We start from the raw sequence: 22,136 nt of genomic DNA on the forward strand, positions 1-22,136 counted from the left end.
GCAGGCTGCTTTACTCAGCTTGGCCCTTCCATGAGTGCCAGGGCACATGCCCCTCAAGGGGACGGCCTCCCAGGGGAGGGGCAGGAGAACCCAGCAACACAGGGGTGTCACAGGTGCTTCACGCACAGAAGGACCCTTGAGTGAAACCAGACAGAAATGCCGCATCTCACTTTCTGCAGCTCCCCTTTCTGCCCTGGCAGGCACTGCCCCTTCTCTGACCGGCCTGGGCTTGGCATCACCTCCCTCTGCCCCCACCTGGCACCATAGAAAGCCCCTTGATATGAGTCTGGGCAAGTCAGAGGCCTTAGGCCTGTCATCTCTTGTGCCTTGGCCTCCTCTGCCCTTGGCAACCGACTCTCCTGGCTGCCTCCTATGTGCTGCTGGCCAAAGGGGGAAATGTGCCCCATGTTCCATCCCTGCACGAGGGAAGCTGCTCCCAGCGTGTGCAAGGGAACCATCCCGGACAAGGTAGGGAGGGAACTGAAGAAGGGCAGGAGAACAGGGATGTGTGAGGTGGGGGCAGGATGGGAAGGCAGGAGGTGCTGAAGGAAGGTTGGGGGGATCATGCCAGGCATGGGGTGGCTGGGAGCAGAGGTACAATGGAGGGAAACTGGGGAGGGGGTCACAGGATGGGAAAGGGGGCAGGGAAGGTTGGGGGAGACTGGGAACAAGAGCAGCCTGGCTGGGGAAGGTGGAGACAGAGGGCAGGGATTGTATAGAAGGAGAGGGGGGGGGATACAATGTCAGCTCCCCCACCCCATAGGGCAGAGGTGACTGGTTGGAGCATTTGGGGGCACCAACTCCTGTACCCCTGACAAAATTTCTAACATTTTAAAATAGGATGCCCCAAATGCCTCTTACTCCTGTGGGTGCCTGTCCCTGCACCCTTACCTCAGCAGGCACCAGTGGTCCCTGGGGGAGGACCTGCCCCCTCCAGCAGCCTGAGGTGAATTTCTTCTGTGATTTTTTTTGGTGTAGATATCTGCAAACACTGATCTGTTAGGGACTAGTAACAGTTTATTTTCATATTTGCATATTTGTTATTTACATAATGTTTATACAGATATGTAAATATAATGTTACCAGTCTGGCAAAAGTTTGCAAATGGGTTTAGTCATCCATGGTATAAAAAAAGGCTGGGGTGAAGGGGGGATGGTATTTTTCCCACCAGGTCTTTGTTCCTCAGAATCCCTGGGGATGCTGGGTTTTGTCTTGTTTGGTTTCCCTTTCCCCTGCTTCCTTTCTCGCTGTTGGGGGGAGGGCAGATCTTTCGCCCTTGTGGTGGGAAACCCTGGCACAGAGATGGGATGGGCAGATGCTCTGAGAACAAGTCCCTGGGCTGTTTGGGGAGAAAACTTTCACGTGTTTCCTTTTTTTTTCAATGTCACCAGGATAGCTGAGTGGTTAAAGAGTTGGACTTAAATTCCAATAGATGGTTGTCTGTGTGGGTTCAAACCACACTCCTGGTACTTTCCTGTTTTGGAGAGACATCTAGCTGCATGGCGCTTTGTCCTGCTTTGAGGGCAGGGGACTGGACTTCATGGCTATGTCTACACTGGCAGTTTCTTGTGCAAGAAAATGTCCACACTGCCATGTGTGAGCTGTGCTTTTGCGCAAGAGCATCCATGGCAGTGTGGACACTCTTGCGCAAGAAAGCTCTGATGGCCACTCTTGCACAAGAAATCCCTGCCAAGCGTCCACACTGCCCTCTTGCACAGGAGCTCTTGCACAAGAGGGTTTACACCTGTTAAAAAAGAGCATAGCTCTTGCGCAAGAAACCCTCTCTTACTACGCCGTACTGTAAATTTCCTTGCCCAAGAGCAGGCAGGCAGTGTGGACGCTCTGTGGATTCTTGCGCAAGAACGGCCAAACTTGCACAAGAAGCTGCCAGTGTAGACATAGCCCAGCTCTGAAGGTCCCTGCCAGTTCTAGTGCTCTGTGATTAGAGTCAGATTGGCTGAACTGGAAGCAAGTCCCAGGGAGGAGACTCAGGACTTTGTTGTTCTCCTTAAGTCCCAGTAAATGAGCCAGAACCAATTAACTGCTTGGGGAATTGTTCTGCTTCTCGCCGGTGGTTGTCTCTGAGCAGCTCCTGAGTCTCTCTGTGTCCCAGTGCTTCTAAATGACTGGCTGAGCCATCCCTAGGCTGGGCTGTGGGGCTGTAGCTCCTTTGAGACACTTTATTCTGATCAGTCAGGGTGTGAAACTCCAGACTGAGGGTGAATTTCAGCATCAGGGCATCTGGGTCCTGTTCCCAGCATTGCCCAGACTGGCTGTGTGATGTCAGACATGGTCCTTTGCCTTTCTCAGGCTTTGTCCCTCCCTCTGTCAGTTGGGGGTAACCATCCTCTCCTGCCTGCTCTATGGAGGGGGCGGCTGGGGGCTGTGAGAAGTCATGTGAGGGTGAGTACTAGGAGGTGTCCTATCACCTGGGCTCCATGTAGGGTTGCCAGATGGTTTCAACAAAGATACCGGACACACTTGACATTACATCACAATCTACATTATTAGTATTATTATTATTTAGAAAATACCAGACATTTCTATTTTCTCAGTTTGTTTCCTGAACACAAAGCTCAAATACCGGACTGTCTGGTTCAAAACCAGACACCTGGCAACCCAGCTCCATGTCAGCAGGGAAACACGGTCGAATGCCTCCCCACACGTGCTGGCCCAGCCTTGTGCCTGCGGTGGGGCTGTCTCCCCCCCCCCCCCCGCAGTCAGTGGGGTCTCCTGCCACAACTGCCAGTCTGTCCTGCTGACTGCACCCAGGCCTAGCAGTCATGTTGTCTGGGGGCAAGAGCAGGGAGAATGGCACCTTCCTAGCCCAGCCTGCCCCCCCCATCCCATTGCTGAGGGAACTTTCTCCATGTTATCCCCATGCTCAGGGCCTGGTGCATTCTGTAAAAGGGCCAGCTCAAAGTAGCTCTCCCCTTGCTCCTACTAAGCCTCTGCCAGAGCTGCCCCTCCTCAGCCTCTGCTTTGTCACCAGATAGATCCTGCTCTGCTATAGCCACCTTGCTTTGTCTGAGTCACTCCTGGGCTATGTCTACACTCGTGGCTTCTTGCACGAGTAATAAGCAAATGAGGCTAAACATGGAATATCGCCGAGCCTCATTTGCATAGCTACTGAACCACCATATTTGCAGAAGAGGCTCTTGCGCCAGAAGGAGCTATCTACACTGCCCCTTCATGCGCAACAAAACCCCCTCTCGCACAATGCCGTTACACCAATTATTTTCAGGAAGAACAGCATTGCGCAAGAGGGCTTTTGTTGCACAAGAAGGGGCAGTGAAGACAGCTCCTTCTGGTGCAAGAGCACCTTCTGCAAAAACAGCAGCTTATTAGCAATGCAAATGAGGCTCAGCAATATTCCACACTTAGCCTCATTTGCATATTACTCAAGAAGCTGAGAGTGTAGACATAGCCCTGGTGCTGGTGGGACTAGACAACTGCTGCCCCATGGGACATGGCACTTCTTTACTCAGTTCCCGTGGTGAAAAGCAAGCCAGACCATCCTAGCAAAAGCTCAGAAGACCACAGTTCTACAGCCCAGGTGGGACTTGACCCCACAATCCCTGGCTCCAGAAACCAATGCCTTGTCCATCAGGCCACTGGGGCCGGACAAGAATAGAGGAGGAGGGACAGAAATTCTCTGTCCCAAAGGCACACCCCTCACATTGGCTCAGCAGACACATCCCTTCTCTCTACCCCAGCAGACATGTTTGCAGCCCCCGACAGGGAGGTGGCTGGGCCGGTCACTAGCAGAAGTGCAGGCTGGTCAGCCACAGCCCAGGGAGATCAGCTGGGGAGCTCGGCTGTAGAGCAATGGGCCCATGTGTTCTGCTGCTCACTGAAGAGCTGGCTGTCCAAGTGCACATGCTGATTGGCTATTTTTTGGATGACTGGGTGCTGGCTCATGCAGCTGTGCTTTAGCAAAGTGGAATGATGCAAGCTGTGAGGAACCCAGTGCTTCTAGAAATGGGAATGGAGTAGCCCTCCGGTCCTGTTTCTGATGTCTTCATGATGTTTTCTTGTGTTTCTGGGTCTTTTTCCATGTGCTTCTCACACTGGACTTAGCCAGCCCCTTGGATCTGCCCTATGCCTTGTCCCCCATCTGTTCCCTATTGGCCCTTGGGGAGGCAGAGACTAGCCACAGCCCAGTGTTAATTATCCCTTGGGTTAGTGTCTTTCTCCTATAATGTGTAGCTAAGATATTGTTAGTAACTGGCAGGTGCCTCAGGAGCTCACCCCCGAACAGACTCACACAACCTCAATATTGATGCATGAGACTAAACTCACCCTGCTCCTGGAACGGGAACACTGACTAGCAGTGAGGCCCCTCCCTGGCAGTGAGAGCTGAGTGAAGGGGGGAGGCAGAACCAGGGGGAGCAGGCTCCATGACTGTGTAAGAGGGAGGCTCTGCCCTGGGCAGTGGAGAATTGTTGCCTCTCTGAGGGGCCAAGGCCTGGTGGGTCATTTTCCCAGGTTACTGAGTGGGGGCTGGAGCCAGTTTTGTGTTGTCTCCTTCAACAACAAAACTCAGCAAACGGATCTTGGGCTGACCTGACTGTGCGCTGGGCTAGTGCTGTGTGCACCACAGAGAGGTATTGGGTTAGAGGGGGGTGCCTGGGGGAAGGGAAGAGTGCAGCCAGCACTCTTCTCAAAACCCAGGATCCCCAGGTACTGGCCCCAGCTGTATCTATCCCCTCCCCCTGGCCAGCCTCCCCCCCACACACATGTACCCTGCCCCCACCAGCACAGTTGAGGCCACGTTAGTGAGGCTTGGGAGAGGAGTTGTTCTTTGGCATCTCACTTGTGTCACCTTGATTGACTTTTCTGTGGGACACTGACCCCTGACTCAAAAGACGTTTCCCATCCCTCTCATAAAGACAATGCTGAAACATTTTGGCTACATCTACACTAGCATGATTTTGCACAAAAACAGCTCCTTTTGCGCAAAAACTTGCTGCCTGTCTCCACTGGCCACAAGTTCTTGCGCAAGAACACCGACGTTCTAATGTGTGAAATCAGTGCTTCTTGCACAAGAACTATGATGCTCCCACTCAGAAATAAGCCCTCTTGCACAACTCTACTTGTGCAAGAGGCCAATGGAGACAGGCAACATGAATTTCTTGCACAAGAAAGCCCGATGGTTAAAATGGCCATCGGCGCTTTCTTGCGCAAGAGAGCGTCTACACTGGCACGGTTGCTCTTGCGCAAAAGCACATCTCTTGTGCAAAGGCACATGCCAGTGTAGACGTTCTCTTGTGCAAATTTTTTTTAACGTAAGAACTCTTGCCTTAAAGAGTATTTGCGCAAGATCATTCCAATGTAGATGTAGCCTTTGTGTTTGACATAATATTTTATTTAAAAATGAATCCAAAAAGGCTCCAATTGGGGCCAAGCCTCCATCTAGCTGCAGCATCATATCATAACACTGCTGCAGCCCCCCTGCAGCCCCCCTCACTGCAAACCTGAGCCCTTCATACATTGAACCCCCCTGAGACTCTCACATCCCCAAGCTCCTGCACCCCCATATCCGCAGTCTTCTGCCACAACATTCCTGCACCATCCACACACTGCAAATCTGTGTCCTGAGCTCATCATACTCCCTGCTCCAAGTCCCTCATTCACCCTAGCCCAAACTCCTGCACCCTCACAGCCACAGCCCTAACCCTCCACCTGACCCCAACTCTCTGCAACCAGGAGGCTCCTCCCTGAGCCAGCATCCTCTTCTCGACTTCTCTCTTGTATCCAAACACCCTCTCAGAGCTTGCACCTCTCACCCCTTCCCAGGGCTTTTTTTGTGATGATACGATACCCCAGGTTAGTGTATGGCACCTATTTTCCACTAATGCAGCCTTGTGGGGTTTTTTTTTTTTGCTCAACAACTCTCTTGCCCAGCTACATGGCTCTTCATCTCTGACAGATTGGCCACCCCTGCTATAGGACTTCCAATAGGGTTACAGAAAAACCATCTTGTTACTTAGTGTGACGGCGCGTTGGGGGTCCCCCGTCTTCTGCACTCCGAAATGGCACAAACAGACTGCACCAGCCGGTGGAATAGAGGAAGTTTATTGCCTCTCCAGGATACAGCACAGCACAGATGGAATCTGGTCACAGAGCTGGGCTAGGATGCCTCAGGCCCCCTTGAGATGGGGGAGACTGGGCCCCTAAACTCCAGCCCCTTTCCCTAGGCTGTCTCCTCCATGCTCTCAGACAGCAACTAACTAACCTTCTTCCAGCCCTCCCCCCAGCCAGGGCAGCATTCCACCTTCCTTTGTTCCTCTCCATGGGGGGTGTCTGGCCATACTGGTTTGCATAGTGACTCATCCTGTTTTGCTGGGTCGTGGTACCCACGGCAGCCAGTGGGGGTTACCCCAGAGCCAGCAGCATAGATACCAGCCAGGTTCCCCCACTACGTCACACTTAGGACCTTTGGAGGCCAAAGGCAGCAAGACCCACAAACACAGATAAAGTCAGGTAAATGCAACTGCGAAGGGACTCGAACCCTGTCTTCTGATCCAAAGTCAGACACCTTACCCTTTAGGCCACGCAGTCTTGGCTTGCTCAGGATTGGACTTCTAGAAATGTGTAAGTAGGGAAAAGTCTACCTAGTCCATCAGGTTTTATTATTTCCCTTGTTTGGGGGTTTAGAAATCAGGTCTGAGCTGGTGAATTATTTTTATTTTGTGTCACTAACGATTGCAGGCCAGGGATTTTTCCTGAGTCTCAGCAGGATCTGCCTGGGCTGGTTACTGCAAAACCCTCCTACTTCATGTGCTTTGGCTTCCTTTTCCTCAGGCTGGTGGAAAGAGAATTATGTGCCTCCTGCTGCATGTCTAATGCCCACTAGCCAGCTTGTCTGGCTGGCTCAGCAGGAGTCTGGGATGTGCTGGGGCCATGGACCCTACCAGCCTGGCTAGAGATGCAGGGAGCTGAATCTTGCTGCTTCCCCTGATGCCCTCATATTTGGTCCCAGCAGTTACCAGGCTCTGCCTATTGCCCCCTGGTGCTAAAGGGAGGGAGTCTCAGGACCAGGCCTCAGAGAATGTGGGTTCCCTGCTTCTGAGAAAAGTAAACCTGTTCTACTCCCTGCACTGGCTCTAGGCTAAGGTTCTTTGCCTCCACATATATTGGTTATGGAGCTATTGCCTTGGGTGTAGTCCCTTCGCAGTTGTGTTGACTGTACTTGTGGGTCCTGCTATCTTATGCACAGAAAGGTTCTCTAACAATATAGTATTTCTGTAGCCCTATTGGAAGGCCTGTAGCTATTTGGTAGGCCTAAACTAAAGCCTTCTTCTGCAGCCACACTGAAGAGTGGCAGCAATTAGCTGTAAAGCATAGTCACATTCCATCTAAATGACACCAGCTTCGTATGTGCTTGTGAGTCCTGCTATCTTTGGCCTGGAAAGGTCCTCTGTAACAAGGTGTTTTTTGGTAGCTCTATTGGAAAGCCTGTAACTATTTGGTAGGCCTAAACTAAAGCCTTCTTCTGCAGCCAGACTGAAGAGCAGTAGCAATTAGCTGTAAAGCCTGGAGTCACATGTTTGCATTCCAGCAAAAGGATATTTAAATAGTGTCACACTAGGCTGTGAGAAGGCATCTTATCCTAGTGGCACCCACTGTCACCAGGTAAGAAACAGATCTCAAGGTGGGTAGAGAAAACTTAGCTAAACACCATTTTGTCTGGCAAGAAACTATTTACCAATAGTTGTGGTTGTGCAATCAGCATTCTGTGATTATTGTCCTCCCTTTCCTATTGTTTGTCTATGTAATAGTCTAGTTTGGATCTGTTTCTGTCTGCTGGATAAATAATTTTGCTAGGTGTAAATCAACTAAGGTGGTGGGGTATGATTGGTTAGCTAATTCTGTTACAGTATGTTATGATTGGTTAGTGAAATTATACTAAAATAATTGGTTAAGGTAGAACTAAGCAGTACATGAGTTTCTCTATATAAACTGGGATCCAAGAAGGAGACCAGAAAGAAGAAGGAAAAGGGAAAAGAGAAGAGGAAGAAGAAGGAAAAGGGAAAGAAGACTAAGAAGGAGGAGGGAAGACCTTAAAGAAGAGATCACCTCCAAGACAGACCAAGACCAGAACAGCCAGGACTCCTCTGCATGACTGTTCAAATGGTTTGCTGTGTGAATTCTGTGGCTGGTGATGTTAGGCCTGCACACTGGGATTATTTACCAGTTTCCTTGACTCAGTGGTGCTCACAACTGTGATGGCTGAGTGGTTAAGGTGTTGGACTTGAAATCCAATAGGGTTTCTGCTCACAGTGAGGCCTGGATTTTGGCCACACCCCTTCCTAGGGCAACAAAGTACCTGGCCCAGAGTAGAATGCTGCTGGTCCATCAGAAGGAACACCTGTGCTATGTCTACACTGGTGGGTTCTTGTGCAAGAACAGCTGTACTTGTGTAAGAATCTGCAGAGCATCCACACTTCCCACTGACTCTTGTGCAAGAAGATTTACAGTATGGCATGGTAAGAGAGGCCTTCTTGCACAAGAGGGCAGTGTGTACGTGCTGCAGGGGTTTATTGTGCAAGAAAGTGTCCACATTGCCATGGATGTTCTAGCGCTAAAGCATATGGCAGTGTGTATGCGTTCTTGCACAAGAATCTTTGCACAAGATGTTCTTGTGTAAGAACCTGCTAGTGTAGACATAGCCTTGCTGTCCTATGGGACGTGGCACTTCTGGGTTCACGTAGGCTGCGTCTAGACTGGCAAGTTTTTCCGCAAAAGCATTGCGGAAAAACTTGCCAGCTGTCTACACTGGCCGCTTGAATTTCTGCAAGAACACTGACGATCTCATGTAAGATTGTCAGTGTTCTTGCGGAAATACTATGCTGCTCCCATTCGTGCAAAAGCCCTCTTGCTTTTGTGCAAGAGGGCCAGTGTAGACAATGCGGTATTGTTTTGCGCAAAAAAGCCCCGATCGCGAAAATGGCGATTGGGGCTTTCTTGCGCAAAACGGCGTCTAGATTGGCATGGATGCTTTTCCGCAAAAAGTGCTTTTGCAGAAAAGCGTCCGTGCCAATATAGATGCTCTTTTCTGCAAATGCTTTTAACGGAAAAACTTTTCTGTTAAAAGCATTTGCGGAAAATCATGCCAGTCTAGACGTAGCCATGGTGAAAAAAAGGCACAGTTTTACAGATCTACACCCCAGAGGGAACTTGAACCTACAATGCCAGGCTCTAGAGGCCCTTGTCCATTAGGACATTGGGGCCACATGTAAAGCTGGCAGGAGGGACAGGTGTTCTCTCCCCCAAAGACACATTTCCCCCCCATTGGCTGGTCAGACATATCTGCAGCCCCTGGCATGGTGGCGGCTGGGCAGGTTGCTGACAGAACTGAGCCCAGGTTGGCAGGAGCACAGTCTGGTTGGCCGCAGTTGCTGCCCTTGGCTGAGGGCAAAAAAGAATTCAGAGGTGATTTTCAGAGCTCACCTCCCACTCTTAGGGACGGTGGACATAGGAGGCATCTCACCCACTCCATTGGCCTCTTGCCACTGTTCCTATTGGCCACTCCCACCAGCCACCCTGCTGGCCGCCTGCCGCTGTTCCTACTGGGTGCTCCTACCAGCTACTTGCTGTTGCCCCTACCAGCCGCCCACTGTCCACTCCCACCAGCCACCCTGCCAGTCACCTACTCTTGCCAGCCACACTGCTGGTCGTTTGCTCTTGCCAGCTGCTGCTTCTACAATGGGTCTGGCTCTGGGCCAAACCCAGTGATTTCAGCTCTTTGTCAGTTTCCTCAGTGATTTCAGCTCTTTGGCCCCCACCTAGGCTGGCCAAAAGATTCCAGCCCCCACTGGAATAATATTTTGAAATAACAAAGACTCATTACAGAATCTGTTTTACATCTATACTTAGAACAGGAGAAGGGGGAGACAGGTTGAACAGTCTTACAGCTCATGCCTGAAAGACATATGGCATGCTAGTTCAAGCTCCTTTCCCCTCCAAGTCCACTCCACTTGAGTCTGGAAGGGGAAGGCTCGTCCATTCCAGATTTTTTTCAATGACAGTTTTTCTCCTGCAAGCACTAGTGTCATATTTTACAATTCCTACGTTTAGGGATAAAAAGATTTGTGACTCCGCAAATTAGTTCCAATACACAACATTCCAGTCCAACAACTGACCCTCCATCAGGCCTATAGTGCTGGTTGAGCTGGATTTACATAACCACACCCCAGATTACTTTTGCAGCCTAACATGAGTTGTTTTTACATATCAGTAGTTGATTATCTTGCAGGGCTAAACAACTGAAAGAGTGTGCCCACACCTAGGACTGCATTGGACAGCTCCTTCATATGCAAAAGCCCCTTGTTCAAAAATGGCAGCTCATTAAGTATGCCAGTGAGGCATGGCAATATTCATCACACCTCATTTGCATATGTTCTTGTACAAGACAGGGCAGTGTAGACATAGCAGAACAATTCCCCATACACAGGATTGGTTCTGGCTCATTTATTGGGACTTAAGGGCACTTGCACAAGAGGGCTTCTTCCTTGTATGGAGCGTCGAAGGTCTTGCGTAAGTAGACCTCTTTTCCGATGCTGTACTGTAAATTTAGTTGTGCAAGAACTCACATACCATGCAAGTATTTGCACAAGAATGGACGTTCTTGTGCAAGAAGCCTGCAGTGTAGACGTAAATGCCTCTTGAAAAACGTTCTAAGTCTACACTGCAGGCGTCTTGTGCAAGAATGGCTGTTCTTACTCAAATACTTGCAAATGCTTTGAGCTAGCATCAATAGCTCAGCTGTTTGGCAAACAATACTTGTAAGGCAATGCTCTGAAAAGAAGCGTTGTGGATTTGAGTTCAAGGCTGACCTAAAGCAATGATTGACACTAAACTTACCCTTACAATTAGCTTATGAAGCTGGAATTCTAGCTCAGAGGACATTGAGGAAGGGAGCAGTTAAAATGCCTGTTTCTTAGCTCCTCACCAGAGTGTTGGTCAAAATCCACAGATCCTGCCTCTCTGCCAGGCTCCATCAAGCAGAGGGAGACATGGGGAGATAACCTGATGGAGATATAAGGTGCTGGTGACACTGGCAGTGCAAACAGGGGCTTGAAGCCCAGACCCACCAAATCAAACCCTGTGTCTCAGTGTGTTAAAATGGTAAGAATAACCCGAGTGCTGGGCCCTCTCTCCTGAGGACTTGGCAGTGGCACTTCGGAGAGGGGGGTGCTCAGGACTTTCTCCCCTTGGGCTGATTTGGGGCCTTTGGGGAGGAGCCCTGGGGTGTCCCACAATGTCCTGTCCCAGACAGGTGGATGAAGGGGAGTCGCAGGCTGTTGGTGGCACAGGCAAGATTTGGGGGTAGGTGAGGATGGTAAAATCCCCTTCCCCTCCCCCTCAGGTGCTGCTGAAATTGTCCCTCCTTGTCAGAGGGCAGAGCAGAGGGACCTGCTGCCACTAGGGGGCAGGCAGCCCTGAGGATGAGGTAACTCGGCCCTTATAAAGCCGAATGGAATCCTCATGCCGTTTGGAGGGAAAATCTGGTTCCGACCAGTCTCTGAGCAGCCAGTGCCTGAGGGAATCCAACATGGATCTCTAGGTCACAGGTCACTGACTCCATTTACTGGCCCCAATTACTGACCTACACACCCTCATAACATTACATGTTAATGAAATAGAACAATTAAACCAAACACAAACCAAACTCCTTCACACAGAGGACATGCAGAGATCAGAATTTTCCTGCCTCGCTCAGCTTGTCTTGATGCTTTGTCCCATTTCCCACCTCTTTTCCTGAGCTGACCCAGTGGCTGAAAGGAGCTGCTGTTGCTGATGGGGGAGGGAAGATGGGTAACAAGACCCTGACAGAAAGAGGATCAAGGGTCCAACCCACTCTCATAGAATCATAGAACCATAGAGCTGGAAGAGACCTCAGTAGGTCATCAATTCCAGCCCCTTGCTCTAGGCAGGACCAATCCCAACTAAATAAACCCGATCAGGGCTTTGTCAAGCCGAGACTTAAACACCTCTAAGAGTGGAGACTCCATTACTTCCCTAGGTAACCCATTCCAGTGCTTCACTATCCTCCTAGTGAGATAGTTTTTCCTAATATCCAACCTGGACCTCTCACCTCAACTTGAGACCATTGCTCCTTGTTCTGCCATCTGTCACTACTGAGAACAGCCTTTCTCCATCCTCTTTGGAACCTCCCTTCAGGAAGTTGAAGGCTGCTATCAAATCCCCCCTCACTCTTCGCTTCTGCAGACTAAACAGACCCAACTCCTTCAGCTTCTCCTCATAAGTCATATGCTCCACCCCCCTAATCATTTTGGTTGCCCTCCACTGGACCCTCTCCAATGCGCCCACATCCTTTTTGTAGTGGGGGGCCCAGAACTGGACACAATACTCCAGATGTGGCCTCACCAGAGTCGAATAAAGAGGAATAAGGACATCTCTGGATCTGTGCTAGTTGGCCTTGGATCCTAGCCATCCAGCAATTGCTTTGATGAGGCCATAATACGTGAACCAGGAAATTTCACTGATCCCAACCTCTGAAGTGGAATCCCAGCTCAACCAGTGTTCACTGCAAGGGGACAGCCCAGCAGGGACTAAAAACTACTGCTTCAGGAGAGGTTTGAACTCACAACCTCAGTATGTCTCATACACGTACTGATTTATAAGTGCTGCATGCTGACCCATTGTGCCACTGGTGCAGCGCTTCAAAATACTTGTTCAAAGTCCTTAGATTGAAAAAGTCAAGAAGCACAAAGTGGAATTGAGCAAGTGGGGCAAGACGACCAATTCTGAAAGATTTGCACAAACCAACACCTCACCAGAAGGTATGAACTCAGCTTGCAGGAGTCAAAGTTCTGCTTTGTGCCTGAGGCTCTTGGCTAGTTGATGCTCTACTCTCCTTGATTGTTCCAATCAACTGCTTCACCTCTCCAGACCCTGCCTTACTGGTATTGGCCTCACGGAAATGATCCAGCTTCCTCTCTGGCAAAGGAGAAACATTGCCATGTGTTACACACATTGGCACTATGCAGACACTTGCCCTGTTCCCCTGCCCTGAGCTTTATGGGACAGGGAGACGCTCCAGGAGATGGTTCCCCTGGGATCATATCTCATATGGATTCAAAGGCTGTAGGTACCCAGACCCACCCTGCAATCAGGAATGCTGCTTCCTAGAAGCTCCCACCTAGAAAACAGGTCAGGAAGAAGCTGGGGAGAGATGAGTACCAGAGGTTTTTGGGTTGGAGAGTACAACTTCTCAGCTCTTGGGCTAAGTTCAAGAGCGGCAAAGGAAGAGGCGGGGAAGTGGCTGCAAGATGCTCTGCATGGCCTGGGGATCCAGCCCAAGAGCTGTCCCCATGTTTTTTGCTGTAAAGCGTTGCTTCTTGGCCGTTTGGCTAAGATCAAGTACTTCTTTTCTTTCGGAGAGGACGAAGAGCAGTGCAAGGCAACCCTCGGTTACTGGACACAATTGTGCCCATTTTGGAGGGTTAAAGTAAAATCTCCCTAGGAAGTGTTGCTGCTCCCAGCCCACATTGTATTGGTTAAGAATTGACCCCAGGTCAAGTGCTAGGAAATCAACTATGCTCACCATTATACCACCAATACCTGCACCTGCAGTTTGTGCAAAATTTAGTGAGGCAAGCTGGAGCCGAGAGGATGCCTGTGTGGTTTGAGGTAAACCAGAACTTGATGAGTCAAACTAAGACTCACTAAATCAAACCCTGAGGGCACCCCCACCAGCTTCCAGTACTTCTGCTATTTGAGCCCTTTGGCTTCCTGCTGTGGGGACATGGACAAACTGAAGAAAGCCAACTCCAGCTACATACTGTTAGGGTACGTCTACACTACGGCGCTAATTCGAACTAACTTAGTTCGAATTAGTTAATTCGAACTAAGCTAATTCGAACTAACACATATAGAACTAAAAACTAGTTCGACTTAGCGTTTTGCTAATTCGAACTAGCGCGTCCACACTGATTGGACGCAGGGGGCGCATTAAAGGGCAGCTGAAACCGGTTCTGGCAGGGCATCAAGTCTGTAGTTGCTTTGTGTGGCTGCTGTCTGAGGCTATCTGAGGCTCGAGCTTAAAGGGACCCCCCTGGACAGCCGGTTCTCAGCAGTTCCTGCTTGCTTGCCAACCTCGCTGAGGGACAGCAAAGCGTCGATCTCTGTGCCCGTCTGTGTTGGTGCTTCCCTTCGGGGGGGCCGCTGCAGGTGGCAACATGGAGCCACAGCTCGCCCTGCACCTTCTGGTGCACTTTCTGGACTTGCTGCTGCAAGCCTGCCACCAATGGCTCGAGGCTGCCTGGCACCACCTGGTGCACGTAAGCCCCCTGCCTCTCAGCCTGGCCGCCCTGGGGGCCGTGGAGGAGCCGCGGTGGCGCCTCGGCACCGGCGTGCCCCGCCGCGTCTGGCGTCTGGACACTAGCACCGACTGGTGGGACCGCATCATCCTGGAGCGCTGGGAGGACCGACAGTGGACCCAGAACTTCAGGATGAAGAGGGACACCTTCCTGGAGCTCTGCGAGTGGCTCACCCCTGCCCTGCAAAGAAGGGACACTCGTATGAGGCCTGCCATCCCCCTCCAGAAGCGGGTGGCCATCGCCCTCTGGAAGCTCTCCACACCGGACAGCTACCAATCCGTCGGGAACCAGTTCGGCGTGGGGAGATCCACCGTCGGAGCGGTGCTCATGCAGGTATGGCACTCGTCGGCCACCGAGCCGGGGGGGAGAGGGGCTGCGAGGAGGGGATGGGCCGCCCCAGAGACAAAGGGGGGGCGGGAGGAGGCGAAAGCGCCCCACACCAGAGGGGTCGGGCTGTCCTGGCCATACTACACACCGCCAGGGGGGTTGCTACCAGGAGTGGGGCGCAGGGCACTGCCAGGGCACAAACGCTCCCAGCCACCCGGGCGCCCCACTGATTCACGCTTTGCTGTGTCTCTCTCCGCAGGTGGTCAAGGCCATCAACCGGGTGCTGCTCCGCAGGGTGGTCCGCCTCACCGACCCAGATGCCGTCATCTGGGGCTTCGGCGCCCTCGGCTTCCCCAACCGCGGGGGGGCCATCGATGGGACGCACATCCCCATCCGTGCCCCGGAACACCACGCGTCCTGGTATGTCAACCGCAAGGGGTACTTTTCCGTGATCCTGCAGGCCGTGTGTGACCACTGGGGACAGTTCACAGACATTAATGTGGGCTGGTCCGGCAAAGCACACGACGCCCGGGTGTACCGCAACTCCTCCGTGTGCCAGCGGCTGCAGGACGGGACCTTCTTCCCCGACCGCCACATCAGGGTCAGGGACGTGGACATGCCCGTGTGCCTGGAGGGGGATGCCACCTACCCACTGCAGCTGTGGCTGATGAAGCCGTACACGGGGCACCTCAATCCCTCCCGCCAAGCCTTCAATGCCAGGCTGACCAGGGCCCACATCGTGGTGGAGGGGGCCTTCAGGCGACTGAAAGCCCACTTTCAATACCTCCTCACCCGTCTGGACCTGGCTGAGCACAACATCCCTCCCGTGGTGGCAGCATGTTGTGTGCTCCACAATTTGTGTGAGCGAAAGGGGGAGGCTTTCCTGCCAGCCTGGATGGCTGAGGCTGATCGCATGGCTGGACACTATGGTCAGCCCCGCACTGCCGCCATCCAGGAAGCCCAGCGGGGAGCCGTCCGGATCCGGGGAGCACTGCGGGAGAGCTTCCTGGTGGAGGAGGAGGACTGACCTCTCCCTTGCATGCCCCACTGGGGCCTTCTTCCACCCTAACCCCCTTCCCCTTTCCCCTCCCTACCTACTGTAAAATAAAGACACCTGTTTTTCAACCAAAAACGTATGTTTATTTTACAGAACTGGGGTGGGGGAAGGGAGGAATGAGGGAGGGAGAGAGGAGGGGGAAACCTGGGACAAGGGAGCTGGAAGGGGAGGGAAGGGAGGAAGGAAAAGGAAAGCTCAGGGGTGGGAGTCCGGCTGCCTCTCCCGTCTCGCCACACTGCGGGTCCGGGGGCGTCGGTGGGAAATGGTTGTGGAGGGGGGGCAGGAGGGACGGGGGGTGTGGAGGAAGCAGGAGCGGGAACAGGAGGGGGAGCAGGGAGAGCAGGAGGAGCAGGGGGAGCAGGAGCAGGAGGAAATGGGAAGCAGTCGAGCAGGCTCTGGAGGTGGCCTCGCAGGGCACGGCCCTGCTCCTCCAGGGCCTCCAAATTCCTCCGGCACAGCCTCAGGTCCTCCTGGACCCAGTGGTCCTGGGTGCAGAGCTGGTGATCCAGGAACCGGAGGTGCCGCCTCTGGTACTCCTCCTCATTCCTGGCTCTCCTGCTTGCCCAGGCACAGGCAGCTGCTGCAGGCGGTGTGGTGCACCCTGCAGGCCCAGGTGCTGCAGCTGTGGTGCAACAAGACCAGCGGTCAATTACCCCAGGGGCCCAGGTGTGTGAAACCCAGCTCCCCTCTGCAAGGCCAGGGCCCCTGCAGGATCCCCAGCTGCTGCTGCGTGGTGGGAAAGGACCAAGCGCACGGTCCCGGGGCTCCCTCTCGCCCCAGCCCCCCGTACACATAAGGGGAGCATGATGGTACTCACAGGTGGACGCCTCCCCGGCCTCGGACGACACAGGCGAGCATCTCTGTGGGGTGCCTCGGGGGTCCCAGGTCCTGGGCAGGCTGGCGGCAGGCTCCTGGCTCTCAGAGCCCTCCTCCTCAGTCTCCTGGAGTGGGCCCTCTGCCCTGGGGTCTATCACGTCCCAGGGGGCAGGGACGGCATGAGCCCCAAGGAGGCGGTCCAGGGCATGGAAGTGGGGGCAGGCCTCCGGATCGGCCCCTGGCTGGCAGGCCCGGGAGTAGGACTGCCGCAGATCTTTGATCTTGCAGCGCACCTGCTCCCAGCTGTGCTTGTGGCCCCTGGCGGCCAGGCTGGCAGCCATGCGGCTGTAGACGGCCGTGTTTCTGTGGCTAGTGCGGAGATTGTGGACATTGGAGGCTTCCCCCCAAACCTCGATGAGGTCCACGATCTCCGCACTTGACCAAGAGGGCGCCCGGCTTTTACGCCCCCGGGCAGGCTCCTGGGAGCCGCCAGGCTGGTCCTGGGGAGCACTGGAGGGCTGGGTGTCCTCAGGTGGCTGGCTCATGGTGTGGCAGGTGCAGGGTGTGCTGGCACGGGTGCCGGCAGCCTTGCAACTGGCACAAACTGTGTAGCCAGCCCATGGTCCTTTAAGGGCTCCAGGGCTGGGAGTGGGGCAATAGAGTTTCCCTGGTGTTGGCCAGAGTGGCCACCAGGGAAATCTGGGAAGCATTAGCCTCCCACTAGTTCGAATTAAGGGTCTACACAGCCCTTAATTTGAACTAGCTAGTTTGAACTAGGCTTAATCCTCGTAAAATGAGGTTTACCTAGTTCGAACTAAGCGCTCCGTTAGTTCGAATTAAGTTCGAACTAACGGAGAGCTAGTGTAGCGCCTATGAAAGTTAGTTCAAACTAACGTCCGTTATTTTGAACTAACTTTGTAGTGTAGACATACCCTCAGAGAAATCAAATGGTTTCTTTCCACAGTGGATTCTCCTATGTGTAAGAAGATATGAGCGCCTACTGAAACATCCCAAAGTCAGGGTACCTGAAGGGTTTCTCTCCTGTGTGGATTCTTCTATGTGTAACAAGATGTGAGTTCCTCCTGAAGCTTCTCCCACAGTCAGAGCAACTGAAAGGTTTCTCTCCTGTGTGGATTCTCACATGATTAATAAGATGTGAATGCCCACTGAAGCTTTTCCCACAGTCAGAGCAGCTGAAGGGTTTTTCTCCTGTGTGCATTCTCCTATGTGCTGTAAGATGTGATTTCCAAATGAAGCTTTTCCCACAGTCAGAGCAAATGAAGGATTTCTCCCCTGTGTGCATTCTCCTATGTAGATTAAGATGTAATTTCCAAGTGAAGCTTTTCCCACAGTCAGAGCAGCTGAAGGGTTTCTCCCCTGTGCGGATTCCTCTGTGCCTAACAAGGTCTGATCTCTCCCTGAAGCTTTCCCCACAGCCAGAGGAGCTGAAACATGGCTCTGTTGTGTGGGTTCTCCGATGTCTAGAAAGATTTGATCTCCTACTAAAGCTTTTCCCACATTCAGAGCAATAAAAGGGTTTTTCCTCGGTGTGGACACTCTTATGTGTAATAAGAGTTGAGTTCCTACTGAAGGTCTTCCCACAGTCAGAGCAGCTGAAAGGTTTCTCTCCTGTGTGGATTCTTCCATGTTGATTAAGATGTGATTTCCAAAGGAAGCTTTTCCCGCAGTCAGAGCAGATGAAGGGTTTCTCTCTGTGGATTCTCTGATGTTCAACAAGAGTGGCATAGTCATTGTATGTGGAGGGGGCTTGTTCATGGGAGATTTTCTGTTGAATGGTTTCTATCTTTATCACTCCTCTGCTCCTGTGACGAGATTTACCCTGTCCCTTCTCTGGATGGTTTCCCTGCTGCCTGTCTAGGCTATGCTGACTCTTACAGATCTCTCCCTGCTCAGGTTTCTGGGAAACACGCCCTTCAGATCTTGCCAATAACATTACATGTGGAGTCATTTCCTCTAGTGCTTGCTGCTGAAGACTCTCCTCATTGTTCTCATTCAGCATCCCATCATCTGCTGGGACAGAGAGAGAATCCAGACAGGAGTCATTCCCTGTGCTGAGCTGAAAACAAAACTCGGAACAGGGAATAGAAAAGGGGGAACACGCCCAAATCATCCTAGAATGGTCAATAAGCATGAGCTGAGCCCATCCTCCTTTGCCATAACCCTTTCCCAAAGGAGAGAGCCCAACCTTTCCCTTCCCCCTGACTAGAGTGGAAGACAGGCTGAAGGGTCAAAGAGACCTGATGAAAATACACAACGGACACCTGCTATGAGGACACAGAAATTGGTTTCTGAGTCAGTTTAGCTGATTTCTCACCTGTGTGGGTGTCACTGATGATCTCCCCTTCTTCACAGCCCTGGAGATCAGGGATCTGCAGCTCCTCTCCTCGCTCCTCCCAAGAAATCACATGAGCTTCGGAGACTGGAAATCCTGCTTGAGGTGCAATTACACAAGAGTTGATCTTGTTCATTAAGATCTTTGCTATTACTGCTTCCAGCCCCAGGATCTGAGTCATCACCCAGAGAGGCTCCTTCCCCACCTTTCAGACTGGGCTCTGGGTGGTACAAGATCCCGGAAGTACAAGATCTCACCTGCAGTAAAGGTGCATCCTCCCCTGCCTGAGGAATGGCCCAGCTGATTCCCTGGGGGAGATGACCGTTCTGCTGCACCCTTGAGGGCAGTGATTCTCAAAGTGTGGTCCATGGACCACTCGTGGTCTATGACCATCTTGCAGGTGGCCTGCAGGATTACAACTTGCCTCTGAGCCTTCAGGTGAATTCAGTACTAGCGCTATGGCTCTGAGCGCCCCCCTCCAAGGTTGACACACCAGCACCAGCTTCCCACTATGGGGGAGAGGGAAAGCCAGCCCTGTAGGCAGAATATGACTTACAGAAGCAACTGGCTCCATTACTTCCTCTCCCCCTGCCACTCCTCCCCCCCCCCCAGCTGGAAAACACTCACCTGTAGGGTTCCCCTGCTGCTCCCATTTGCCAGAACTCTGGCCACTGGGAGCAACGGGGAGAGAGGAGTGGTGCTTAGGAGTGTAATTGTGTCTCATGTGCAGTGTTGATGGGAACGTTCTGATGGGATGATTGTGATTATCCTGTCTGCATGTGGACATCATTGTTGTACCTCAAGTTATGAATATTGATCATGCACCCATATTTCAAATATAGTCACTGCTGTGGAAATCCCTAAAATGTAGTTTCCACACAGTCCAGCCAACGCACTGTGAGAGGAGCATTCAGAGGGATGGTCCATCCACAAAACACGCAGGCCCTGGAAAACTCATCCCCACCGGACAGACTTTCCCATGGACTTTTCAAGCAGGCGGTGGGCAATGCCACCATGGCTCATCAGAGCAAGCAAGGGCACGTGACCAGCGCATGTGATACTAAACTCCCTCTGGCCTCTGTGCGTTGCTACTCACTGTGCTGGGGGCTTTGCTTGGAACCATGAGTCCCCTCCACCTGTGCGACCCGTGAGCTATGTACACGTGCTGCCCAACAGATCAGCAGAGCGTGCACAGCTAGCAGCATGTGCTCAGGCACCCGTCCCCCACCATGCACTGTCCTGCAGCTGCTCCCAGGAGGGACCCTGCTGCTAATTGCATAGAGTGGGGGGAGGTCAGTGCTGATCTCAGGGTGTCCCCAGAATCTGTGCCCCAACTCCACAGAGCATGGCCCTGCAGCTGCACCTGCCCAGCATTTCTGCCACCTAAGGAGTGGGCCAGGCTTCCTGTGACCTGCCCTGCCTGTCTGAGGAAGCTAGAAGGCCACTTTTTAAGCCTATCAGCAATAGTGGCTGAGTGTACGTGGCCAAGGCCTGGCTGTCTCATTGCCTGATCAGGATTGGGAGCCACATATCTTTCAAACTCCATGACTTGATTGGGTCTACCTTCGTAGTGAGTGCTGGGGGAAATGGGAAGAATTCTGGGTCCTGGATGAACACTGAGCTCATGAGCTTTGGTCTAGTGATGAATCAAAGCACTTGAAGGAATGTGTTTTTGCTGCTGCTGCTGGTGTGCTTTGGAGAAGAGGAAGAGAAAAAAGTCATGTGTCTCCCAGAAAGGGGGAGCGCTGCACTTATGGCTCCAGGGAAGATGAGACAAAGGGCAAGAGTTTTCTCCACCAGCCATTTCTCTCCAAACTGACCAATCTCTGAGTGGCCCTGCGGGAGGCAGGCCTGGTGATCAGCATGGGGCCTGACACTGGCTAGAGCTTCCTCTCACTCTTGTATATTGTACTGAGCCCATATGCAGGGTCCAATGGCTGATTCAGGCAGCTCTACTGCATGTTCTGGGATGTCCTTGCCCTGGGCATTCCAATGAGCTGGCAGAGCCTGTGGGCAGCATGCAACTTCTGTCACAGAGGCGGGCTGTGCGCACCCTGCTGCTGAAGTGGGTTCTCTGTGCCCAGAGGATGTTTATTCAATTTGTTCACTGGGTGGACTTGCCAGCAGTTTAAATCCTGATCCTCAGCTTGTTATGGCTTCATTGCAGCCTCCTCTGCACTTTTAAAAGTATTCACCCTCCCCTAGACACTAGGAAGACACGGCTCCGCCAAGTCAGCCTAAAGGCTTTACAATTAACAAACCCACCAATCCAAGTCAGATCCTGCATCAAGATCTGTTCAGGTAGAATCCCTTAGCTCTCTGCACCAGATCGGTCTCCCTCCCATCAAACAAGCCACATGTCCACCAGCTGCCAACTGAAACTCACCTTGGTCAGATGCAAGCGCTTCCTCTGTCCCTGCTAATAGGAGGTGACACGCCCATTGGCCTAGAATGGCAGAGAAATCAGAGCTTGGGGCTTGCTCTATAATTCTAGCAGTGGAAAATAGTGGGGCACCGCATTCCTCTTCCCCATCACATAATGACAAGGTGTGAGCTATGCCAGGAATAACATCGACAATTAGGAGGAAATTAACATGAGCTCCTCACCCCAGCCTCACAGTTGCCTCAACAAGAAAAGGGAAGCTGAGCTTGGACTGACCTTGCTCTTGGCACCCCACCCGATGTAGCCTGCTCCCCCCTGCCTAGTCTGAGCAGAGAAGAGAGTATCCAGGCTCTAGCAAACACCAGCAGCTGCAGCCCAGCTGGTGCTGGGATACTCCCAACAGCCCCCTCATCCCACTGACCCTGCCACCCCACCCCTATTCTCCCAAGCTACCCCACTCACTCCCTATTTCCCCATCACATGACCATCTTCCACATCCTCTGCAGGGTCCAGGAGACACCTCATTAGTGGAAACACCCCCTGGCATGGCTCCACTCATTGGGTCTGTGGCCATTCACTTCATGTGCAGCCGCGCAGGCAGGCACCTTAGAGCAGCGGTTCCCAACTGCCACTCTGCGGACCATTGGGCCATGAACTGCTGGGCCACAACACACTGCCCAGGCACATGGCTGGGTGTTGTGTTAGGACTCGGCAGGAGTCTAGGAGCCCGTTGCTCAATCGGACCCAGCAGCAGGAGCAAGAGGAAGCGATCCCTGGTTCTGGCCAGGCAGCAGGAAGTGACGCATGGCCTCTCCTTGCTGAGACTCCGGGGCCAGACAAATGCCAGAT

The 22,136-nt window shown here is 52.5% G+C and overlaps 1 protein-coding gene and 1 non-coding gene across 8 annotated transcripts in view; one reads left to right on the top strand and one right to left on the bottom strand.

Moving 5' to 3' along the window:
- The first annotated feature begins 1,386 nt into the window (after nt 1-1,386).
- Nucleotides 1,387-1,469, top strand: TRNAL-UAA (transfer RNA leucine (anticodon UAA)). The gene has a single exon. It is a non-coding gene; the product is annotated as a tRNA-Leu (tRNA).
- A 1,807-nt stretch (nt 1,470-3,276) lies between these two features.
- The window catches only part of LOC142818177 (uncharacterized), a 29,286-nt gene continuing 10,426 nt past the window's right edge, over nt 3,277-22,136 (bottom strand). For 2 of the 7 annotated variants that reach the window (XM_075912386.1, XM_075912387.1), the window contains exons 9-12: nt 21,291-21,350; nt 18,887-19,003; nt 17,577-18,582; nt 15,917-16,357 (exon numbers count right to left, since the gene is read on the bottom strand). In XM_075912386.1, coding sequence (XP_075768501.1) covers nt 16,276-16,357; nt 17,577-18,582; nt 18,887-19,003; nt 21,291-21,350 — 1,265 coding nt within the window. In that variant the 3' untranslated portion in view covers nt 15,917-16,275. Of the gene's footprint in view, nt 12,970-15,916; nt 16,358-16,552; nt 18,583-18,886; nt 19,004-21,290; nt 21,351-22,136 lie in introns of those variants that run through there. The other 5 variants (XM_075912391.1, XR_012898201.1, XM_075912389.1 and 2 more) reach the window with 5 other exon arrangements.

Source organism: Pelodiscus sinensis, chromosome 31 (genome assembly GCF_049634645.1).
Source record: "Pelodiscus sinensis isolate JC-2024 chromosome 31, ASM4963464v1, whole genome shotgun sequence".
NCBI lineage: Eukaryota > Metazoa > Chordata > Testudines > Trionychidae > Pelodiscus > Pelodiscus sinensis.